Below are 23,926 nucleotides of genomic sequence, written 5' to 3'. Positions count from 1 at the left end.
TTCCTCTGAAACACTAGTAACCACCTACAAGGCTATACAGTGTCACAACACAGAAAACCACAATTAATTCTATACCCATATTTTTCTTAAATCTCTAAATTATACATGTCAGTTATAAAATTGTAAGAAAATTATCATAAATATTATTATAATACTGTCCTGCACTGATGATATTTTAGGTTAAATGTATATAATTTAATGAAATGCATATTTTATATCGTGTTTTAAATGACAGACTGTTTTCAGAAATTTGTTAAATCACTCTTAAACTACATGAAAATCACGACTCACTGCGATACATATGGCCAGCATAAATAAGATCCAATGAATCTAATTTTTAAAATACTCATATATACTACAATGCAGGGTGTCTTCCACTTACACAACAATTTAATTTCAGAAGAACATACTGTCTCCATTTTCAGGGCTGAAGTTCAGCCCTGGAGATGGAGATAGTATGCCCCTATGAAATTTTGGTACTACACAGTATGACAACCAAGAAGACCGCTGTGAGAACCTCACATCCTACAATAATTTCAGAACAATGACATCCAGAAGAAGTGAACTTGAGCTCTTCATGATGTTCTGCCCCTTATTTAAACTCCTACTTACAAAAGAACCAAGAAACATTTTTCTTTTGAAGTTCTTTATAAAAGTTCATTAATAAGAAAAATAAAAACTTTTTAATTACTTGAGAACATTTGGGGTGTACTGTTTTTAAAATAGCCCCAAGGGAAATTTTAGTGGAAACTTGGTTTAGATAATAATATGATTCCCTTTCTCTTGCCTCCTAAGCTAACCTCTCTCCCCTGTAGACTTTCTCTCTTCTACATATTACCTTTGTACACTGTGCAGTTAAGTTCAAAAGAAGTGTTAGCACAAGACTGGTTTTCTTTTATACATTTCTGTAAATTAAACAAGCCAACTCTTAAGGAAACTGTCCTACTTAAAGAGCTTCAAGATATGGGATTTTGTTGCTTCTACGAACAAACAACCTGCAGAACAAAAACTTTGATTCCACAACTTAATTACACAGTAAAATGAAATAGGACATGAAAAGCACAGCGAAGTACTTCAGACTGTAAGATTTTCCTCAGAAATAACCTCATTTGAAAATGATTTGTATTTATACCAATCTTAGTTTGTATCATTTCCTTAATGAATATTTAAATTCCATTATTAGCGGCAATGTCAACAGTGTTCATATCGTAGGTGCTCATGTCACACTTTAGTTCCTAAGCTTTCAGGGGTGTGCTGCATCAAATGTTAAGTACTATCCAGTGTTTTGGTAAACACTGCAGTTGCCATCTTCAGGGTGAATGCATAATGGTTGGGCAAATTTTGGAAGATTTATATAAGGCAGGCGGTAGGCGAGTTAAATCTGGTGCTGCTAATTGGTGGAGTGGATGAGTGGGCTGTTATCCAATTGTAGATGAACACGGGGTTGAGGAAAATAGGGGAAGAAAAAATTGTTTACGAACACGTCATGACAAAATAATTTTGCTGAGCATGTTAATCAGGAAATTTTGATAAATTTTGAAATTTTTGTCGATGGTAACCCTTTGAAAATTTTTAAAAAAATTTAGAAATGGTTTTAAATTATATGCGTGGAAAGGATAGCAGGTGATTCTTTGACCACAACATTCAGAAAAGAGTTGATGGAAAAACAGCCCTTTCGAGGACTTGATGAAGGGGAAAAGGTGAAGGAAGTTTTCGAAGTGGCCTTATAGGGGGTGACAAGGGGTGAGAAGAATTTTGCATATATAGGGGAAGAAAGGTTACAACTTGAAATCTCTCTTTTGCAATACATCATAGCATCACCCTCATGCCAAAACTCTGATCTTTTATTTCATGAAATAAATATTTCACGTTAACAATTGAAATGCGTAAACAACAGAGCATCACTGAATTAATACGTCTAGATAGTGCCATGACAATATGACACTGTCCAGTTATATACAAATATTGGCAAGATATGGCAAATCTCATTTAAAAATGTACGCAGGAAAATTTCTTAATTTTGTGAACCTACTTTTTCTGTAAAACACCAACAAATTTGTGATGGTAACATCACAACCTCCCCCCCCTGGTGTGATGTGATAGTTTATTGATGTTTAGAAGATTTCAGGACGAAGCGGAGATCTCCAAGACATCGGAAAACTTGGCCACTTCAAATGTTCACCCTTCAGTGTAGGGATTAAGCACTTTACACTCTCTATAAATCTTTCACTTACCATGAACGAGCACGTTACACGTGCTCATTATAGCCTATGATTTTTGGTACTCTCACATGACTATTAATTTTCAAACAATGAACAACAGACCAAACTATTAATTCAGAATGACAACAGGAATGGAATACCTTCACTGAAATTTTTAAAAAGTAAATGGTTACATGCAAACATGGCTGTTTTGCGTTGACAATTAAAGTGATCCTACACCAGAGAGTTAACAATCCTCTGAAAACATGAAGACTTCAATACATACCATTATTCTTAAGTATATCAACAATATCCTTATTAAACTGCTATCTTGAGCAATTTCATACTGAAATACTGGGTTATAGTAAAAGAACTCCTTAGTTTTAAGACCTAATGTTTTGTTAAATTTTAGTCAAACAACAATGAGAAATATTCAATAATCATCTTCACATAGGCAATGTATAACAGTAATAGTGGAATTATATTCCCAACACATTCAGATTTATGGCATCTACTTAATGGAAGGTCCAGCGTGTCACGCTGTTAGCCAAGTTCAAATTCCATATTACAATTACACATAATTTTTTTTTATAAAAGTACAGAAAGAAAAACTGAAGACCTGGAAGCAACAGCGGGACAACCCGCAAAGTTTAAAAATCTGAAATAATCGAAAATATAACTTCATTAATGGCCTCCCTCTTTATATAGAGGCAGGCTAAGCCAGGTATGGTCATCTGTTATCTTCAACTTCAGTCTTTCAAAATCTTACAAAGTGGAGTCAGGGCAACATAATTTATCTCAAAGTCTTAAAATTCTGAAACTAATGAGTTCTTTTCTGATTACCCTAAACAAAATTCTCAGAGCTCCCAAGAAATACAAATTTTATAAATAACAACATATACTTTTCCTCAAACTGCTTCATGAACAGTCTAGCATAAGCACGTGTACAATTTGATCATGAAACCACGGTATGCAAAGTTTAATAATACAACAAACAATTTTCATCGCAATCTATAAAAAATAAATAATCTCACAACACACAAAGACCATATCTCAGCCACATCGAGTGAAAAGCATGTACGAGAGGTACCAACACAATTTTTGGAATAGTTATCCAATTTTGAGTTACCTTTATACAACTAGCCGAACACAAATGTAATAACAATAACATAAAATTATAAAGACTGGCAAAGTATTACAGCAGAGTAATAAATATCTGACAGTTTCTTATCACCAAAATGCAGACTGTTACACATGAGAGGGTTCGTCATAGGATGCGTTATCAATTTAGTTGGTTTCAGCACAAGTCAACTGTTTACTGAGTCATACTTCAACAACCAGAATTAATTAACAATTTATAAATTACACCATGAAGTGCTAACTATTAAAACTTCAAGATATTAATCTACAAATACTTTAAAAGCAACCAATGCTGCTGTGAATACAAAGAACTATTTACTGCAATAAGAGGCGTAACCCTAAAAATAAATGTGCTGGAGCAACGTGGCATGCAGTTCCAAGTTGAAAGGAAAGGGCATGAATCATGATTGCTTCACTACAGTTACAGATCTCAGCCAATGCTATTTTAAATTTTTAGCAAATACTAAACTAGAACATGAAGAATTTTCAGCACTAAATAATCTGCTAAATCAGAAATTTAAGAAAACCATGAACAAAAGACAAACTACTAAGAGAGTGGGTAACAGCTTTGCTGCTATGTTTATCTCCCCATTAATTTAATGGATAAATCAATAACAGTTTGCACATTTAAACCTGTATATACCAGAAGACTGACAAGAACACTAAATCGTGCATGTTTCAAATTTTGCCAAGATCTCCTAAGAAGGTCTCAAAACAAGCAACAGGTGAATTTTGTTGCATCTAAAGACCTAGTAAAATGTGACAAGTGCAAATAACACAGCCTTAGAACTATGAGAAATACACAAGCTAAATATACAAAACTGATATTAAATTACACACCCTTCAAAATCTCATTACAATATGTACAGAACTAATTGAAAGTGTCTTTTACGGCACCATTCCAAACCTCTACTCCTTGCCTATCAATCCCGCAGTTTAATTTCCGAGTGTGCCAAAGCCAGCAGAACTCACAGACCATGTATCACATTCTAAGTATTCCTATCACCATCCAAGCATGACTCTCTTATTCCTTGCCTAGATGTCAGTTCCTTCTCTGCTTTCTTTTCAATCACAAGCTTCTCTGCTGCGTAAAGATTTCCTACTACAACCTAGAACAGTTACAAAGTTATAAGTATTATTTTGGGTATTAAAAACAAGTTATGTTATAACTAATTCTTTGAATATTTATGTAAAAATAATTATAAGGACAATAACACATCAAATGAAGCATATTTTGAGCTAGTCTGAACTCATTATTGCCTACATATTATTCAGACTGGAGGTATATGCACTGTTTGGTTCTGTTTCAGTAAAATTACATGGCTTGCCACATCTTCCGGGTAATAATTTGGTTTAGTAAAAGTTAGATGCTGTCATATATTTCAGTAACTTGTAATATCTCAAAATCCCATTCAATGAGTGATCTCTCTATAAAGATGTAGACTTGTAACTAGTGACACGCTTTTCTCCTATGACACAATTTTTCCATCAGTACATCAACATATAACAAATTTCTGTAATATATATTATTTCATCATCGTTTTGATCACAAACAAAAAACTGTATGGACATTTAAGAGATTTATATACTTACACATACAGCCTATAAACAGAAAAATACAAAATAATTTCGCTTATATCATGTAGATCATGACATATGATGTAATGTATACAATTGTTTCAATATTACAAAACCGTTTTTAATTTAAAAAATGTCAGATATGTTGACTTTTGACTAACCGATATTCTTTATCATAACTTGTGGCCGAAATACGAAGACTTTTAAAAATGTGTCACTGTAACTAACCTGCCGTTTGATTATTTCTAAAGTTTCTTCTGCCTTATGAACAGCTTCTGTAATTTCTGTAGAATCAGTAAGAGATTTACCATCTTTAAACGTGTCCCGAACTCGTCTTAAAGCATATAACCTGAAAGAAAAACATAAGATTTAAAAAAAGAATACCAGAGGTATAAACTGCCAGTAACAAATGTACAATTATGATATATGTACTATATATCCTGATCTAGAAACCTCGATGTATATTCACCAATGAAATATGTCCCGAACTGTATCTGATTACTTCGGTGTTACCTGATAATTCCTGTATTTATAACTTTAACCAGCCTCTAGGTTAATAAACATAACCTCATTTCAAAGCAATATTGTGTTATTCTGGGATTTGAAATGTTATTATATAGCATAAAATAATCATGTTCACAAATAACCTGTAATTGTACGAAGAAAACTTCTCGGATTCGCGCAACATTGTTTTATACAATTTCAAAACATGATTCTTTGAAATTGCCATATCACAAGTACAGTATTCAGCCGGTCACACATACACCGTCTCCGCAGGCAATGTAAGCATGTGCTTCTAAGTTTATTTTATTATTAGTGTTCTGTCTTATGACAGTGGTGTAGATACATAATCAGAATTAGAGTAAATATCAACGAAGAAAAACTGCAAGTTTCGGAGTTCGTTTTTAATGAACCTTTTTACCATGTGACCATTAGTTCACAAACGCTTGTACTTACACCATATAAAAATAATTACAATTACTTCCACCACAGCAGCACACGTTAACATGGCATTCACCGCCATCTCTTGACAACACCTCTCTAATCAGGTACGATGGTTGTGCCCGCAATTGCATGGGCCGAAGTCTGTCCGTTCGGACAATACGGCGTACAATTTATTGAAGCATGCCCCCTTTAATATCAAATACACAAACTGCTCCTTAATTTGCTAAACATAATATTTGGTTTACACATTATAAAGCTCCTCATGATGCAATTTTTTTCACCCTCCTGTTCTCTTAGCACTTTCTCAAACACCGTCAATCAGTGTTCTTCTCTTAGCATAAGAGTCCAAGTTTCAAACCCAATACAAGGGAATACGTAAAATTATAGTTTTGCATATTTTAATCTTTATAGTTTTAGACAGCAGACAGTAAGGCATACATTCTGAATTACAAGCATTTCACAAATTCAATCTGCTTTTTATTCATGCATGAAAGCAATTTTGATTTGTTACCATCATTCCCAACACCACCACATACTCAAACAATTTATTATGGAGAAGGCATTACACAATAAGAAACTTCATAATTTTGATCCATTAGTGTTGCTGGTGTGGTAAAATTTAAGACGTTACACTGGATTGGATATGGGAAATTTTTATGAAGAAACTTCTTGAAGAACATAAAAATTAAAAACATAGCGAAGACCTTGTGAATAGGACTGAACTGGCTCAGACCATGTCCAATGGTCTCCAGCATGTAATTTCTGGTTCTAGTACAAGATTTGGTTATGACAGGCAATTCTCAGAAATACTGATACTTAGTATTCTCACAATATTTTATAAAAAATTTATAAATAAATGTATGGACACATTTAAAATGCTGACACACTTATGAAACACAATTTGGTAAATAAGGTTTTTATTGATAATAAGTGTGATATTCACATTTATTAAGTCAGTATACATAATATACAACAAATGAAATTTATGAGCATTATGGCATTTTCTTCTATAACTTGCTCATTCTTTGCCATAAGAATGGGGAAGTAAAATATCTATAATATATATGTATATAAATACTGCTGGCAAAAATATCTTAAATTCACAATGGAAAATTCACACACATTTACACTCTACTCCAAGTTCCAACAGAACATCCAGCCGTACCCTAAGCATTGGGTAATTTAAACAATCTCACACTTGCAAAATTTATGCTATTCTACCAAAAATAAGCTACACAGATACCTGAAGGTGAAGACCTTCCCTATAGTGGGAAACAAACATGAGGCTGATTTAACATCAGCTGCTAGTTTCGACAAACTGATTCAAGTCTTCCTGCAAGTGAACAATATCCTATTACGAATTGGACACAAATAAAATCCCATCATTTAGGCATGTACAAAACCAGATACAAGGTTTCAACTGGAAATTTACCTCTTTTACACACAACCTCTGATCAGATAAATTGAATTAATATCCTCTAAAACCTTCAATTACAATGACATAGGAATATTCCTCATAATGACAGAATCATTAAGAATCTATAATAAAAAAGTCATCATAAAAAGATGCAGTAATTTGAAATGTAAAGTAGTCCCTATACTTACTTAAGCACAACACAATGAATACGTAAGAAGTGGATGTGTAACTCTACAAATTCTTAAACCCAGGAATGACAAGATTGAGGTGAATATTCAGCTTCATGAACCGGCTACTTTACCCTTTGGGAAATAGCCCCCAGTACGAGCTAGATCTCTGTCTGGTGTATGTCATAACACTGAAGTAAGATAGGTTTTATTCATAAATCACAGCTGCACTGGACAGCATCACTGAAAAAGCATGCTACACTTGCACAAAACTTCAATTGATGTCAGCACATGGTACCGAATGGACAAAGATTATAACTGAAAATGTTTTACACAATTAAACTCACTCATTCTTCTTTAATGTTGCAAAATTAGAAAAAGTAAACACCAGTAGTCGCAGGCATTTAAAATTATCATTAGAACAGCCACAGACAATGCAACTGTCATAAGCATTTTCTATACAGATATTTTATTATATTCTTCAAAAGGGATACAAGAAATGAAAAATATGTGCATACCATAAAATATTTATGTATTTCAAATCTATAACTTTTGCCTGGAAAATATGCCCACACATACAAATATTACCTCCCAATTATGAGGTAATTTTTAGTTTATCCAAAGAATGCATAAAGCATGGACAGAATCTGTTTATATATTTTAAGATGAAACATGCAAAAAAAAAAATTGTGGACAAACAAGCATAATTGGTCTCCCCATCTTTATATCATTTTCTGCACTTCAAAGAATGTATAAAAACATAAATATGCTTATATTTAGGGGTAAATGGTTTAAGTATTCAAATCACACAAAACGTGTGGGATGGTGTGAAAATGTTTATATCTCTTAGTATTTTAACTGTATGCTTAGTTTTCACAAAAACATTCTGCATCCATTATTTTGGCTAACTTTAGCTTACATGGAATGATAAGATTATCATCTGTATTCACATTGCAATCAGAACCTCAAATCATACTTTGATATCTTTGTTCCAAACTTGCCCAGAAATAAAGGTCAAAGTCTCAACAAATCATAAATGTTTCTCTGAATAACAAAGGAACTGCCAGAAAGCATTCCAGTAACTTAACCCTTATGACTTATGTGTCACAGCTTAAGCATGATCTCATAATATGGGGGTTTAAATCCCATATTCGCTCATACAATAAAGGTCTAAAATCTGAAACTTCAAATTTAATTTTTTAAAAAGACTAATGTGAGGAGTGTGCAAAAGAGATAAATTTGGAACACATAAAATTTTAATGTGACCACCACAGTGCCATGCGTATATGTTTCTGCTAAATACATGTTTCTATATGGATAACAGCAAGCCTTAGGAAGATGAACATAACCTATAAAAAGGACCCTGTAAATAAATTTCTTCACATAACTAAACAAACGCCAGATGAGAAAACATTAAAACAGAATATCTTTAACCAATGATCATAGTTTCTTTTGTTTTCACATTAATTGCAGGGACAAGTCTCTGGTAACGTATTAAAATGTAGTAGTACTTCATTCAAAAGCCACATACTGCTTATAGGACTGATGTTTGACACTACAAATTACAACATAATATCACATAAGAAAATCATATAAATGCATGTCTATAATTTTGTTACAGTACATATATTCAGTGAGTACTACAGGTAGCAGCTAGTAGACTTTTAAAATCAGGAATGTCAAACAATAAGAACACACAAATATTCGTAAGTTTATTGTACCATGTTATATACATGGCATTTCTTGGTTCCAACTCCATCAGAACCTTTTACCTACACCAATTATTACTATTTCTCTTAACATAGTGCACTTAGCAGGTCATATTTTGGAAAATATTTTAGCTAAATTATCTGATTCTGAATGGGGCCCATCACATTATTAACAATGAATGACACCCTTGTCTGAACTATCAACAAGTTCCAACAAATCAGGTTGTCAGTCATATACAAGTGAACCTACAAATACCATTACAAACAAATTTATTCAGTATGTAAATCTAAATTTTTCCACTTAAATTCTAAACGATAAAGTGATCTCATTACCTGCATCTCTTTTTTTGCATTCATTAACTAGTGAGAGTGGCGTATAATCGGAGATTGCGTGGAATCAAATTCTTCTGGAAGAAATGTTCTGTCATGAGTGAAATATTAATTTCCTGCACACAGGCATTTAAATTTTGCCATTATTATTTAATTATTTCATATTTCTTTACACCTATCTAAAAGACAATCAGATGCGAACTACAATACAACTTTGAAACTAAACATCATGCAAAATTATAAGGGGGGTATAAAAAATATACAAAATGTTCATAAACATGAGATTCAAGGTTTTCACAGCAGTGAAACTGTGGACCCTGTTCTTCTGGGTTATGATTCTGAGTAGTCTTCCAGATGTAGGATTTGAGGTTTTCATAGTGGTGAGTCTGAAGATGACTGTCTTCTGGATTGTTGTGCCATGTAGTCTGGTAGAAGTTTAAGATCCTAGTACGTCCTCCCGTTCATGTGGAATTCCAGTTGCAGAAGTGGCCTAATCCACAAATAAAATCATGGGGGGCCCAAAATCCAGTTACTAAAAGATACGTATTGAAGCAGCTGAGCAATATTAACAAAACTTGGTATGATTTAAAGCCAACATAGGTCAACATGTTTTACTTTCAAATCCTTCCAGTCAATAACACCAACATAAAGAATAAACAAATAATGGAAGCTGTGGAAGAGTCAACAACATTCAATGAATAATTTTGGAATTTTGCTAAAATATATGCATTTTTTTCCAAATCATATTCATATAAATTTATATTTGATTTTAACAAGTTATGAATGACTGAAAACTGATGAAATAACATAGCCATTCAATTAAATCATATTTACCACTGATGTTAATGTCTGATTATTTAATTTATGTAATGGTGCTGTTATCAGCTGCTGAAAATATACATTCCGAAATGAGAAATGGTTTCATAGGAATAAATACGAAGCTGGCAGGACACAGGAAACTACAAAAGCATCACCCAGCCAAAATTCAAACTTTTCCCCACACATGATGCACGAGAGCCGACTACTCATGGCAACATTCAATGGCTGATGTTAGAAACAAATATGAGTGTGGACTGTTTAAAGAATAATAATAATATGAGACTAGGAGAAAGACATGCAGATTGTTGATCCGAGTCCATGATTCATTTGTTCAGGTCCCTGTGTATGTGTATCTTTGTGTTCCTCATGCTAGTAACTTAGTCTGCCCCTTCCGTCATCATCTTGAATACAATAATCTCGCACATTATCATACATGTCCAATATCATATAATTTTGTTCGGTATATAGCCCCAATGAAATTGACAGATCACCCAAAGGCTTTTAGCGTGTTCCAAGTTTGACATGCCTGACTTAGTATTGGTACACTGTTGTTTACAGAAAATGGACAAATAATTAACATGTACCTGACATGTTACTTTCAACAACAAAATGTGTTAAATTGACTGTGATATTACAAATCCTCAGCTATCAATAAACTGTACACAAAATAAAGAAAACTGAAGAGACAGAAACATGAATTAGTTGGCAATACTTATGTCAACATTAAAAAATAAGTAAAATAAAATAAAATATGGTACCATTTATCAGTCCATCTGGAACAAAAAATTACAATAATTTGTATCGGTGTGAAATGAGCATTCAGCAACGCAAAATTTACATTATTATTTTTTAAAAGAAACTGTGCTATCTATAACACTGTGTGGATATTTCTTACGTTGTTTATATTACTTAGATACTTTTCCAAACTAAGTATAATAAAGATGAATCTATTTTGGTATTTTACAAATATGATCACATATTCTTGCTAGCTATCTGTTGGGTTAGATGATGCTAATGACCCAGCCCCACTGCTCAGTTTATTTGCAGGCTTTTGCATGATGGGGACAGCTGATGCAGTAGATGATAATAGTGGTTTAGTGGCTGCACTATATATGGGTTGCTGAACCATTACGTTGGATACTGCTAAACTTGGCACAGCCAATTTTCTCTGTCGTTCCAGACTTCCAAATGATGGTGTATCCTGTGTGATGGTGGATGGAGCTTCATGCAATGCTGGCCTTACTTCTCGCTGAACTTCACCTACATCATTTTCAACAGTTTGTACAGGTACACCTGTGCAGATGTAGGTGTTTACATCTGGGTAACGGATTCGAATAGAGTCAATTACATCGAGCAAGTTCTTAGCATCCATTGCCAAAATATGTGCAGCTGATAACATTCCCCTAAAAAAGAAAAGATACAATTATGTGGTAGTTACACTGATATCTGCACTGATTCATCACATTTCTCCTTTGTGTACAATTGTCCTTATATGACCACTAAAGATCCAGAATAGCATTTCTCAAAATCATGTCAAAAAGATAAGCAGCAAGTTCCATGCTTGCTGTTCAGTATTAAGAAGAAAGCGTGTGGTTACCAGAATTTGTAGAGTAGTGAGTGGATTGTGAGAAGAATGTAATGTTGGTTTATTAATTATTTATTGCATAAAGAATATTCTTTTTATGCTGAATGGGGAAAATGTAATATGTGAAAGAAAAACACTTAAAATATGGAATCAAATTTATAATTAGAGAGAATAAAGCAGTGTAAGACTGTATATTTTCTGTTGGATCACTCCACATGGCTCAAGTACAGATGTTTTATAATGAATGAGACCTAACACCATGTAAGTATTCAGTAGAATGGTATAACATGTTTAACAAAAATGGTCTATCTTTTATATTCTGAAAGTATGTGGTGAAAAAGCTTTAGCCAGTTACGAAGGAGCAGAACTAATTTTCCATATGTTACCTCTTTCAAGGCTTATTTATCAACAGAACAAGTGTTCTCAGTTAGTTATTTGTGTGCTGAATCTTATTTCTCAGTTATTATATGAAAGTGTTTGTGAAACAGAAACCGAGTACTTACTTTCTATACTCAGCATCCAAAGTAGTACAGCTGTAGTTCTGTGCTAATTTCATGGCATTGACTAGTTCACCCATGTCCTTACTCAGCACTTTGTGTGCCATCTCCACCTGCAACACATTTCAGCAAGCGTTATGTAGAAAGCCACATTTTCACATCACTACGATCTGAATAATCATGCCTGTTCATCTAATGACTGCAGTCTCACGATATGGACATTGTGTTTCATTAAATAATACACCATATTCAAAATATTTAAAATAAACACTATAAAAATCAATAAGACCTGTATTTCATGATTACATGATGAAGTATTTATGAGAAATTTAATAGTATGACATGAGAGCTTCTTAGAAATTAAAGAGGTTATATTTGTCAATATGGAATACAATGAAATTCACTGACTTTTAGTATAGATCCCCCACAGCAAATTTAATCAAATACAGTTACATATTTTCAAAGGCAAAATATGGAAAGAAGAGCAGACTGATACAATCTTCCTATTACATGTCCACTTAAGGTGCTGTATGCAAATATTCAATAAAAATAAAACATTGTAGAGGGCAACTATGAACTGTTGACAGCAATCTACTTGAGAGACAGAGACAGAGACAGATAGAGACAGGACTATCTGCAGCAATGACTTTTGCATGCAGTTTTCCAGTCTCTTCTCTGAGAATATCGTTAAGCAATGTCTTGTGATGTATTCAGAACAAGTGAAATAATTCGTGACTAATGGCACAACATTCTAATTGTTTGAATCAACCGGTTTACAGGTCCATACCTCTCTGTGAGCTGAGACTGGAAAGATAGGAACAAGAGTATCCACACTAGAGAGCAGTGCCCGTAGTTCAATGCCCACACGTCGAACTAGTTCCAGGTACTGATCCACCTGACTCTGCTGAACACCTGGTAACAATATATTTTCTCATTCACATCAAAATCCCAAAACAATTAAAACTGTAACAATAAACAAATGGTTCATTTTAATTAGTGAAATACTTTGGATTGCTTAGTCACAATAAAGACTGCAATATTTTAGAGCGATCAATATTTGTAAAATTATATGAATACTCCATTGGAAACTGTTCAATGTATGTGGTATACATGATATATGCAAGATTTCAAGAGTCAGCTCTACTTCCATCTTTAGGCGAGTGGTTGTCATTAGTGACAGATAAGAGCAGAGTCAACTTCCGAAACATTGTGTATATCCAGTACACCTCATAACAGACTAATGTCCAACATGGTATTCCTACAACAAATCAATGACTACCTAGTCATTTGTATAATTATTTGTTATATACATAATAATAATTAAAATCATCCCTGTATAAAGATATTTAAGTACTGTGTTCTGATATGTGGACTAGCCAAATATATATATATATATATATATGAAATAAACAAATTTACATTGTAAAAATATTCATGGTTAAAGGAGATGACACAAAATCAGGTAACAGACATAAATAGTAATAAAAAGTCATAAAAGTTAATGGATTTTTAATAATCATTCATTAACTTGAATCTCAGCGAAAGTTTAGGATCACCAGCTTAGCTCCCCAGCAAAGTGGAGACTGAAATAGCATAATCAATCAATGGATATCAGGGACTGCTTCCTCACAGGATAAATAAGGATGGACAGTAAAATACAGCACTCACTTCATATAATGTCAGGGTTAGAATGCATGGAACTTGATACACTTACATAGCATGGTGTTTGGTCATGGGATTTACTTATACAAAATTTGTCACTAAGCGATTAAATGCCGCACAGTTAACAACACACAAGAGCAAACAAAACTCACCTTGCGACAATGACATAACAGCCTTAACCACACTGGTAGTACAGTCATACACTTTGTCATTGGAGCGATCTAAGTCAGCTGTTGGTGTTGGTTCCATCTTCTATTAACAACAAATTCTTATCAGACATCCACAATGATTAACGCAAAAAATATGTTCTGTAACACCATGCTAAAAGTACTGTTAAATTATGGGCCACAAAGATACTCTTTATAAAATACAGCTGCAAAGAAACATTACTGAAATGGAAGACAATCTGACTTCCCTAAGTCCTACAACGGAAAACACTTTATCTTAACCAACTAAACTAACTCAATGGAGCAGAGTTCTTCTTGGAAAGCGAAAATCCTCCCAGTAGGTACAGAAATTACTCACTTCTATAATTAAACCAGAAGGTTCATTACTATTCACAAGAGCCTGACACTGATCCGGCACAAATTCAATCCACAACCCAAGACCCTATTACGTTTTAATTCTAGCCTCCCATCTATGAATGCCTAGCTTATCAAAGTCTTCTATCCTCTTCAGGCTTTCCAAACAAAATTATGTATGTAAGATTTGAGGTTTTCACAGCGGTGAGTATGAAGACTTCTGACTTCTGGGTTGTTGCGCTGTGTAGTCTGATCGATGTTAACCAACGTTTCAGAGGTCATACTGCCTCCGCCCTGATGACAGAGGCAGTATGACCTCTGAAACGTTGGTTAACATCAACCAGACTACACAGCGCAACAACCCAGAAGACAGAAATCTTCAAAATTATGTATGCACATTTCTTTCAATTTTCTGGATAGCAGTAGTATTTGAAGTAAACAGTGAGTATTTAAAAAAAAAACATCTTATGTACAAAAACACAAAGTCATCAGTTCAGGTACCACAAACAGAAGGAAGTACATAACATACACCCATGGACAGAAAGATACCTTGACAACAATGACCCTCTCCTCAGCTGAACCGTTGCTAAGAGGTGTTGATGAACGATCCCGTTCAGAAGAATCATGTTGTGAGCTTGTGCGGCAGATGGTTGAAGGAGGTGTGGCAGAGGAAGGTAGGGGAGGGGTTGAAACACTGCCAGCATGATGCAGTGGAGAGCCGTCAACAGAATCTGTGTCCGATCGGTCTGATAAGCTCGTTGCGATGGACAGTCGCTTCTTCTGTGGTAGTGTATGCACAAGCAAAGAAAAAAGGCAAAGCCATGAAGCATCAGTACAGCAGAAGTATATGCAGCAACAATATGAAGAGCAACTTAATTCCTGATATAACCAATGCATTAGCAGCTGAAAATAACTGGCAACATTAACATCATTTTCACATAAAGTTTGCTCAAGGCACCAACATGTGGACTGGATGTAAATTCAAACATGGAGCACTTGTAAACAAAATCTCACTGGACTGTCAAAAGTTGCAGGTTTAACAATCTTATTTACAAAGAAAAGCAACTTCACAAAAGTAGGAGATTAACCCACTGAAGTGATTATCAAGACAAGATTACAACAGCATTGAGTAAATGACACATTAATCATCTAAAGAATATTAATATGTATCATACAGGTGTCCCAAAAAAATATATACACATTATAATAAGGAATATTAACCTTGTTATCAATCTCCATATGTTGTGTTATGAAGACATACATGGTGGTAATTTTGAACACCTATACTAGATATGATAATTCACTAAGTGACTGTGTTGATGTGTGTAACGGTTTAGTTTACTGAAATGTCCATTTCATTCAATGAATGTATATATACATCTCTTTCAGACACTTGGTATAATCCAATCGCTGAATTATTTCATTATTTGAAATGGCCTTTATATCACAATCTACAAACCAGTTCATAATATTGTTTGTAATGGAAATATAAACTTACCAGATTTGTTTCTTCCTCAGCCAACCACCGCCCATCCTCCTCAGATTCTCGCTGCTGTTGTCGCAGTCTCTGCTCTAGTAACTGCTGCTCCAGCTCCAGGTCCAGGTGGCTGCTGTCCCCTCCACCACCACTATCTTCCAGCAAATCATCTCCATACACGCTAGCAGCCGGAGTCATCTGGTTCTGTAAATGTTGCTCTTAATTACCTTCTGGGGACAAACTTATGCACCACATGCAAGACCAAAATCGCTATGACAGAAGCAATTCATGAGGAGAAGCAGTACCACTTATAAACTGGGATAATCACACAATTTATGATTAACTGCCTGAAATACATTAATGTAAGCAATAAAGATACACCAAGTTCTTCACAAAATTTATATATGGAAATATAACAAGAGGGAAGGTGTACTCCAGTTTGAGTACACATATTTCCAAACAGATTCTCAAAGATAAAATATTAATGAAAATTTCTATCAGATATTGCTTGCAGAACTAACTGGCAATATCGATAGCTACACTGCAGAGAGGTATTTTATTTTTGCTCATATTCCATTAAACATCCATAAAAGTGTTTCATATAATATATTACAGATCACATCACATCCTCATGCATCATGTAATGCTGCAGTATTATAGGATACCATTTGTATATTTAAAGACATATTGACACTATGCAACGTGATGAAACATGCACATACATACATATGCACAGTTAATACTTTCTTTCCTCTAGAAATGTAGCAAAAAATACTGTCATTTACTGATGAGCTGAGCTCTGTCCTTAATCAGTGTAGGTGTGGGAGAAGAGAAAAATAGCCCAATAACATAGCTGGAACTATAGCCAGTCCAAAATATTCCAGTTCAAAACATGTACTAACTCACTAACACGTCTTGAATAAGGTAAGGAGCTATGTTACTGTGCAGCCAACATCAAGATTAAGTTATTATATTCCCCCTTCCATAACAAAATAAATCAAACCGCAACCATCGAGCTCAGTTCCTCAGTAATGTCCTGTATAAGATGCCAAAGTTATGAAATTAGTTTGAAAAATTCAAGCTTTGTGAAACACATGTGCAGCCAAAACTCAAAACCAAAGAGATGCACTGATTAAATTACAGAAAATTATACAAAAAAAAACGCATACCATGCCAAACATAAAAAAGTCCCACTGAAAACAAAATAATATGAAACTTATTACTACAACATACCGCAAGTTTAAAAACAAATCAACAAGTGAAAAAATGTGCAAAGTTTACAAAGTCATATCTCATGCTTTCTATCAACTGGAAAATATTACTATTTCTCAGAATATGGCAAAGACAAAAACATTCTGTTTGCAAAGTATATAAAGCAGTGCATGTTCAAAGTCCGATCAAGCCATCTGCATCACAGGAGTAAATTATCTGTAAAACAAATCATCGGCTATGTAACTAAGCCCTTGATCTTAAATTACAACATAACAACAAAATTTTAAAAAACAAAATATACATTACTCAGTCATAAAATGTACAAAAGGGTCAATGGATGTTACTGATTTTGTTCCTACTCTTTCAATCAAACTTTCTTTAGTTTTACACAATGCTTTGTTTTAAGATCCTAATAACCATGGGGTCAACTGAAGTGGCAATGTATTTACACTTAGAGGTAGCCAGGAAATTGAGATAAAACCAAAGTACCTAAAAATGTTTACCGAGTCTTTTTTTATTTGAATACCCCTGAAGGGAAAATGTAAATTATTCTTTTACTCATACCTGATACATTATATAGTATTAATACGATGTGAATATTTTCATCACTGTGAGAACCTCAAATCTCAAAACTTTAGTTTATTTTTAAATTAAATGTACGATACTGTGAGGAACATAATCATTTTTATTTAAATAAAGATATTAAAGGAAATAAAAATATAGAAAAATAAGCATCAAGCGCTTAGTTTAACCAGATGCACCCAAAACATTCAAACCTGGCCTCCACCATCCTCTCGTACATTAGCGCAGCTGCTTGTCATTGACTGCTGGGATGAGGAAGAATCCAAGTCAAGTCCACCACCATAAGACGAAGTGAAGGATGTTGATGAAATTGTGGCACCATCACTGATAGCTGATGAAACTAAAGATGAAGGAGTTAAAACCTCAGTAACGGCTACTGCTGTTGTTGCAGCTGCAGGAGGAGAACCAGTTAGTGAGCCGGGTGGAGGGGGAAGAACACAAACCCCTCCCACAACAGGACTGTTACTGGAATGATATGGTCCGATCTCTTTGGTTTTTGGTTTTGATACTTTTCGTAAAACAGGTGAAGCAACAGGTACCACACTACTGGCTGGAACATTAGAGGTTGAAGGACTGGTTGTAGGGGAGCTCGTGGAAGAATGGGAGCCAATAACAGATAGTGGCGGAGAAGAGACACTTTTGGATGAAGAAGTAATTTTCTTGGAAACACCATAGATAACAGGGGACTGGGATAAACTGACTGGAGTTGAAATCACTGCCTGTGATGGTTGGGTAGGTGCGGAAGCTGATTGTGGTGGAGGTGTAGTCGTAGTTGAAGAAGGTGAAGCAGAAGTATTTTTTTCAAAATCTACCGCTAAAGTGTTGAATGCTGATGCTGGTGTAGTGTAGACAGAGGGTGAAATTCCTCTGGATTCATTTTCACGCAGAAGCTGAACCAGGACCTCTGGATTCTGTGCAACAATGTACGTGGTCGGGGCAGGAGTTGTGTTGTTGATGGAGCCACCTCCACTCATTGCGCCCGTCAATGAGGCAAGAGAAGTTGAGTTTGCAGCACCAAGAATGGGAAACCTTGAGGGTTTTGGTGGAGGGGGATCGTCTGATCCTGTCGAACCTGCAACAAATTCACGTCCTTTTAAGTATGAGCATTGCAGAAGCAGTGGAAGATGATAGGTTCTTATCTTCATGAATGGAGGTAAAGTCATCATTCAGCATCTATTTTAAGCCCTGTCAGTCACTGTCAAATGATGTGTGTCCACAAAACCCATATGGGATATGAATTCTGGAAGTCAGGATGTGTAATACCTTATTATCAACCTCATCTTAACATGATAAACCCCTTTTTTCCCCAGAAACAAAGTTCTTTGAGCCAAGTCGCAGCAGTTCAAAAAATGCCAGTAGTTGCATAATTCAAGGAGACGGAGTAAGCAAGCACCATGTTTTTTTTTCTTGATATTTGTATTTATGATTGTAGATTTTTTTGATAAGCAGATAGCTGCCTATAACTATATCACTTGAGTCATTTATAAACCATCCATCAATGAACAGGGTTAGAGCATTATTCCACATGTATGATAAATGGTGTTCACTTGGATGGATTGAAAACAACAAATTTTAAACCACTAAATCCAGAAATATAAATACTTTAAAAATGTTTTTGTTATTTTCCAATACTAAAATATCCACTTTTAAATACACTTCAGCGAGATGACAGCATTATGATGACAAATCATAACATTTCCTTGTTAAGAACAAGTTTCTGTATATAACTCTATTTCAGTCAGATGATTAAACATGGCTGGCAAGAGATGCCTATACAGAACTGCAATGTTCCATGTTTCAACACAGGGATATTCCATCTATTACTTGAACACACTACACAGTCAGCTAACTCAGTTGTTGTTTCTATAGCTACTGTGGCAATGTTTCGATAAAAGAGCTTGGTGAAAATAAATTAATCAAACTTACCCCATGACATGGCTTGGACACGTCGATTCTCCCTTCTCATGGTTTCTTGCTGCTGATGCCTTTCCTCCATTAAAATTTCACTGCAGTGACACAAAAAGGAATCATATGGTCTTAGTTTTATGATTCAGTCACCATACAATCACTGCTTTAAAGCCCAAAGCAAAACAGTAATCTATCAAATCATGCACACACAACAATAAAACTTGTAATTCCTATCACCAAATTCTCTGTCAGTGAAATAATTTGTTTAGGGGCTAGTCTTCTAGGCAAAAGTTAAGAGACAGGAAGGCCATGGAAAATATTTTATTTACAAGCTGTGATTCTCATCTTTATCCCAGAGTATCTCTTACAATTTTATAAATATAATTAAATCCTGTAGCATTCGGCTTCACAGTAAGTGCCAAAAAGAACAACAAACTCACTTGAGAACTTCACGTATGTCCTTGAAGCTAGGCCGTTTGGACGGTTCATACGCCCAGCATTGAGACATGAGGCTGTAGAGACGTGGTGGGCAGTTTTGTGGAAGGGCTAACCGCTCGCCACTCTCAATCTTCCCAATGACATCGTTGTTCTTCACGCCTTGGAATGGTTTTACTCCCAGCATAAGAATTTCCCACATACATACACCTGAACAACAGATTTCAATGTAAATAAGGAAAATAAGGGTCATCCTACATTTATGAAAAAGCCTTTTCCCATTTTTCTTTCTCCTATAAGTTTTTGCCTTGTACGTGCATCCAATCTTCCCCACTATTTGAGTTGATCAAAACTGTTAGAAAAACAACTTTAAGAAAAAGATAAGAAGACGGGAGAAATAGGAGGAAGTTCAACAAATACTGATAATGATAAATTATCAAATTTAAGAAAATAGTAAACAGTAAGAAGACAGTGTTTTATTGCAACAGAATAGGAGATGATCCAAAACAAGATATTTCAAAATGAGTTTGCATATCCACTAATATAAGTGAGAATTCAAAATGAATCCCATTTACATTTACCAACACCTCCACATTTATTGCACTGAAATGTTGTGACTTTCATGAATACGTTAACACAGTAAAAGTACCAAAAACTTTACTGTATTTAAATTATTGTGAAATATTACATTTAAGGAGAGGACAGAAATATTTCCTCTCAGAGTGGTTGCACAATACAAAATAATGCACCATAAATATAATGAAGACATTAAAAAAGTGTAAATAACAGTAATCAATTCAAAAATAATGCCTGAAAACCAAATTCCAAACTGATTCTATCAATATTCATGGGGCAGAGAAGCTGTAATTAGAACAGGCCAACAGCTTAATCATTTACAATGAAGACAAACTTATAATTAAGTTTTGAAAATATTAATTTTGAAACTGATATTCTTTAGCCAGACCAATATCACTACTGTCTGGCATGTCTTTCAATGAACGTATTAATGTCTGGCGGCAGCAAAAAAAAAATAAACAAACAGACCAATCAGAAACATATGAATTATGAAAGACAAAAAAGAAGCTTACCAAACATCCACACATCGCTGGCTGTAGTAAAGCGCCTAAAGTTAATGGATTCTGGAGACATCCACTTAATAGGTAGCTTGCCCTTACTAGCCTTGTAGTAACTCTGGTCTTCCACCCAACGACTCAGACCAAAGTCAGCCAACTTCACACAGTTGTGAGCTGACACTAACACATTGCGAGCAGCTATGTCCCTAAAAAGTCACAAAATAGTGTATTTAAAAACAGATGAATTAACCAATATTCACCAACTTTAATCTGAACATGGCCGCAAAACTTTAACGGTGCATATGAATGTTATATTTTCTATCCCTATCGTTTAATGTCTTTGTGTTTTTATGTGAATCCCTCGGGACCACAGCTTCCAAACAAGAAATGTTTTCCTCAAAATAATAAGAGACCTTTGTCTTAACCATTTTTAAAAATTCAAAACAATCATGGTACAAAAGTGCTCTCCTCTACATGTCCTATGAAGCCTGAAGAGATCAAATTCAGTGTCAATGTCGTATGTCTGAGCCTCTAGTGCTAGCAATGACTTGAGTTGATAACTGGTATCAGTATAATGGCAATGAAATGTTCTGTAATGTTACGCACCCAGACTCCCTGGTTCAGCTCTGTTATTTAACTTTCCTAATGACTCACATTTAATAATTTAAATTAGGGAGTGCACTGATCTACCTTAGATATAAACTAAAAGACTTGTGATCAAATTGAGGAACATAATATTTCTCTAACCTATGCACAAATTTCTTAGATTCAAGGTATGAAAGTGCAGTGCTGAGTTGAAATGTATAAAGCAGCAACGTTGCCAAGTCTAAACGGTGTTTGTTGCTCTGTAGGTATGCTCGCATCTCTCCCAGCCTCGCCAGCTCCATCACAATCCAGATTGGACTCTCTGAACACACGCCAATCAGCTTTATGATGTGAGGGTGGTCAAACTGCTGCATGATATCTGGCAACACAGCAGGAAAAGTTCTGATCATTGTATACATCATTATACTTTGAAAATATATTACCTCTCCCCACAAGCGCCTACATAGTTTACAGTGGGACAGCTTTCATGACAAAGTTAATGAAAGCACAGTAGGCCTAACAAAAGTAAATATAAAAATGTCAACAGATGACTTGTTTTTACTACAAAAGAAGGAAATCAGTTCATCAAAGTAGTAACAGGGAAGTAGGGGGGTTACTGCAGCATAAACAATACACACAATAAATTAAACTGACTAATCCAATAGCCATAAAAAAGTTTAAAATAAAGCTAGGCAAAGCTATTTCTAGCACAGAATTAGATCCATCTATCAGGCCACTGGGAAGGAATGAAAATATAACAAGCAATTCTACAGTGCAAAGTATAATCTTTTATTTGCTCTTCACATTGAATCAGTTCTCATTTCTTCATGATAATGCAGTGTAAGATAGAGAACAGAAACAAAATGACAATTTTAACATTTTATGACACCTACAAATTATAAAATTAAAAGGATTTAAATATAAACTAGTCTGAGTTGATGTTATCAAGACTGAACATGCTGGCAAGAAAACAGGGTTGCAACATAATGAATACTTACAGGCCTCTTCTAAGAATTTCTCAGCTGTTGACAGGTCAGCATCAGCCTTGCAGGTCTTGACAGCTACTGGGATCAGCTGACTGTCTCGTCCCTTGAACGTTCCTTTATGGACATCACCAAACTGTCCCTCACCTATAATCTCCCCTAATTCCACCTGGTTTCTAACCAGCTCATAGTCACGTGCTGTAAAGTATTCCAGATGTCATCAGTTTATATTTATTTCTACTTTCTTGTGTATTATAAACTGAATTCCTGGAATAGGAATACAGGCTTCATATACACACCGAACTTAAGGTCAACACAACTCCACAGTCTACCTGCATTATCAGAAACATCCATAATTATTGAAAGTCACAAACAGTATTAATAATAACAGGGTGTATACACAAAAAGACAACTGCCTCTGTACCTACATCTTGAAGATGTATTGGGGAAAAAAGGGGGGATGGAGAAATGATTTCTTTTTCACAGATCAGTTAAATCATTTTTGAACCCAAACTCAATTGATTTCAGCATATTACACAATGAGAAACTTCATTTATACAGACCCCATATAAGTGAAACTAAGGAAGCTGTAATGAATTGGGCACGTAGCTAGAATGGAAGGAAATAAAATAAAAATCAAACAGAATTTTGGTGAAGAAACCTCACTTGAAAGAAATTAAGAGGAAATGATGATTAACATTAAGATAGATCTTGGGGAAGTAGGTTGTGAGCTAGGATTGAGTCCAAAGGCACATTTTTGGTGTTGAACTTCTGGGTTCTGCTGCCACAGTGTCATCTCATTAGTTTTCTCTGCTGATACAACACATAGGTTTAAATGAGCTTCAGTAACAGAATTGCTTACTGGCTGGTGTTGAGTAGTCACCCTCCTCATCCACTATCTCTGCGTAGTCCTCCGACAGCATGGTGCCAGTCTGAGCTGCTGTTGTCTCTGGACTGCCTGACCCTCCACTAGCTTGTCGTGAACCAACTCCATGCTGCTGCTGTTGGCGGTACTTTGGAGGGTGAGCATCTGAAGAAAAATGAGAGAAATGCAAATAAAACAACATAAAGGTGACAGCACATCAAATAGACTTACGGCT

General features: G+C 34.9%; 2 protein-coding genes across 16 annotated transcripts in view; both read right to left on the bottom strand.

The window, feature by feature from the left end:
- Positions 1-1,822: 1,822 nt before the first annotated feature.
- On the bottom strand, positions 1,823-5,937 carry bcn92 (LYR motif-containing protein bcn92). Its single transcript, XM_087342915.1, has 3 exons — positions 5,877-5,937; positions 5,148-5,268; positions 1,823-4,450 (listed from the first exon to the last, which is right to left on the bottom strand). The coding sequence occupies exons 1-3, from the start codon at positions 5,879-5,881 to the stop codon at positions 4,331-4,333; spliced, it is 246 nt and encodes an 81-aa protein (XP_087199041.1). The 5' UTR covers positions 5,882-5,937; the 3' UTR covers positions 1,823-4,330.
- Positions 5,938-6,764: 827 nt separating this feature from the next.
- Positions 6,765-23,926, bottom strand: part of Fak (protein tyrosine kinase 2 Fak) — a 93,935-nt gene continuing 76,773 nt past the window's right edge. For 12 of the 15 annotated variants that reach the window (XM_022071100.1, XM_087342911.1, XM_087342910.1 and 9 more), the window contains 13 exons: positions 23,689-23,856; positions 22,842-23,024; positions 22,006-22,222; positions 21,274-21,464; positions 20,191-20,395; positions 19,769-19,848; positions 18,037-18,914; positions 16,070-16,252; positions 15,121-15,351; positions 14,203-14,302; positions 13,176-13,300; positions 12,395-12,501; positions 6,765-11,709 (listed from right to left, as the gene is read on the bottom strand). In XM_022071100.1, coding sequence (XP_021926792.1) covers positions 11,292-11,709; positions 12,395-12,501; positions 13,176-13,300; positions 14,203-14,302; positions 15,121-15,351; positions 16,070-16,252; positions 18,037-18,914; positions 19,769-19,848; positions 20,191-20,395; positions 21,274-21,464; positions 22,006-22,222; positions 22,842-23,024; positions 23,689-23,856 — 3,086 coding nt within the window. In that variant the 3' untranslated portion in view covers positions 6,765-11,291. The remainder of the gene's footprint in view (positions 11,710-12,394; positions 12,502-13,175; positions 13,301-14,202; positions 14,303-15,120; positions 15,352-16,069; positions 16,253-18,036; positions 18,915-19,768; positions 19,849-20,190; positions 20,396-21,273; positions 21,465-22,005; positions 22,223-22,841; positions 23,025-23,688; positions 23,857-23,926) is intronic. The other 3 variants (XM_022071091.2, XM_022071094.1, XM_022071102.2) reach the window with 3 other exon arrangements.

The sequence above is a fragment of the Zootermopsis nevadensis genome, unplaced genomic scaffold (assembly GCF_977971745.1).
Source record: "Zootermopsis nevadensis isolate Lab colony 2312 unplaced genomic scaffold, Znev_1.0 Znev_ptg000004l, whole genome shotgun sequence".
NCBI lineage: Eukaryota > Metazoa > Arthropoda > Insecta > Blattodea > Termopsidae > Zootermopsis > Zootermopsis nevadensis.
The sequence above is the reverse complement of the archived record's forward strand: the minus strand, read 5'-3'. Positions and strand labels throughout refer to the sequence as shown.

What these genes read in the sequence shown, in the direction of transcription:
- bcn92 (XM_087342915.1), bottom strand. An exon ending in TAGAAATAATCAAACGGCAG is followed by an intron (nt 4,451 to 5,147) that starts GTTAGTTACAGT and finishes TAACTGTTCTAG; the next exon opens with GTTGTAGTAGGAAATCTTTA.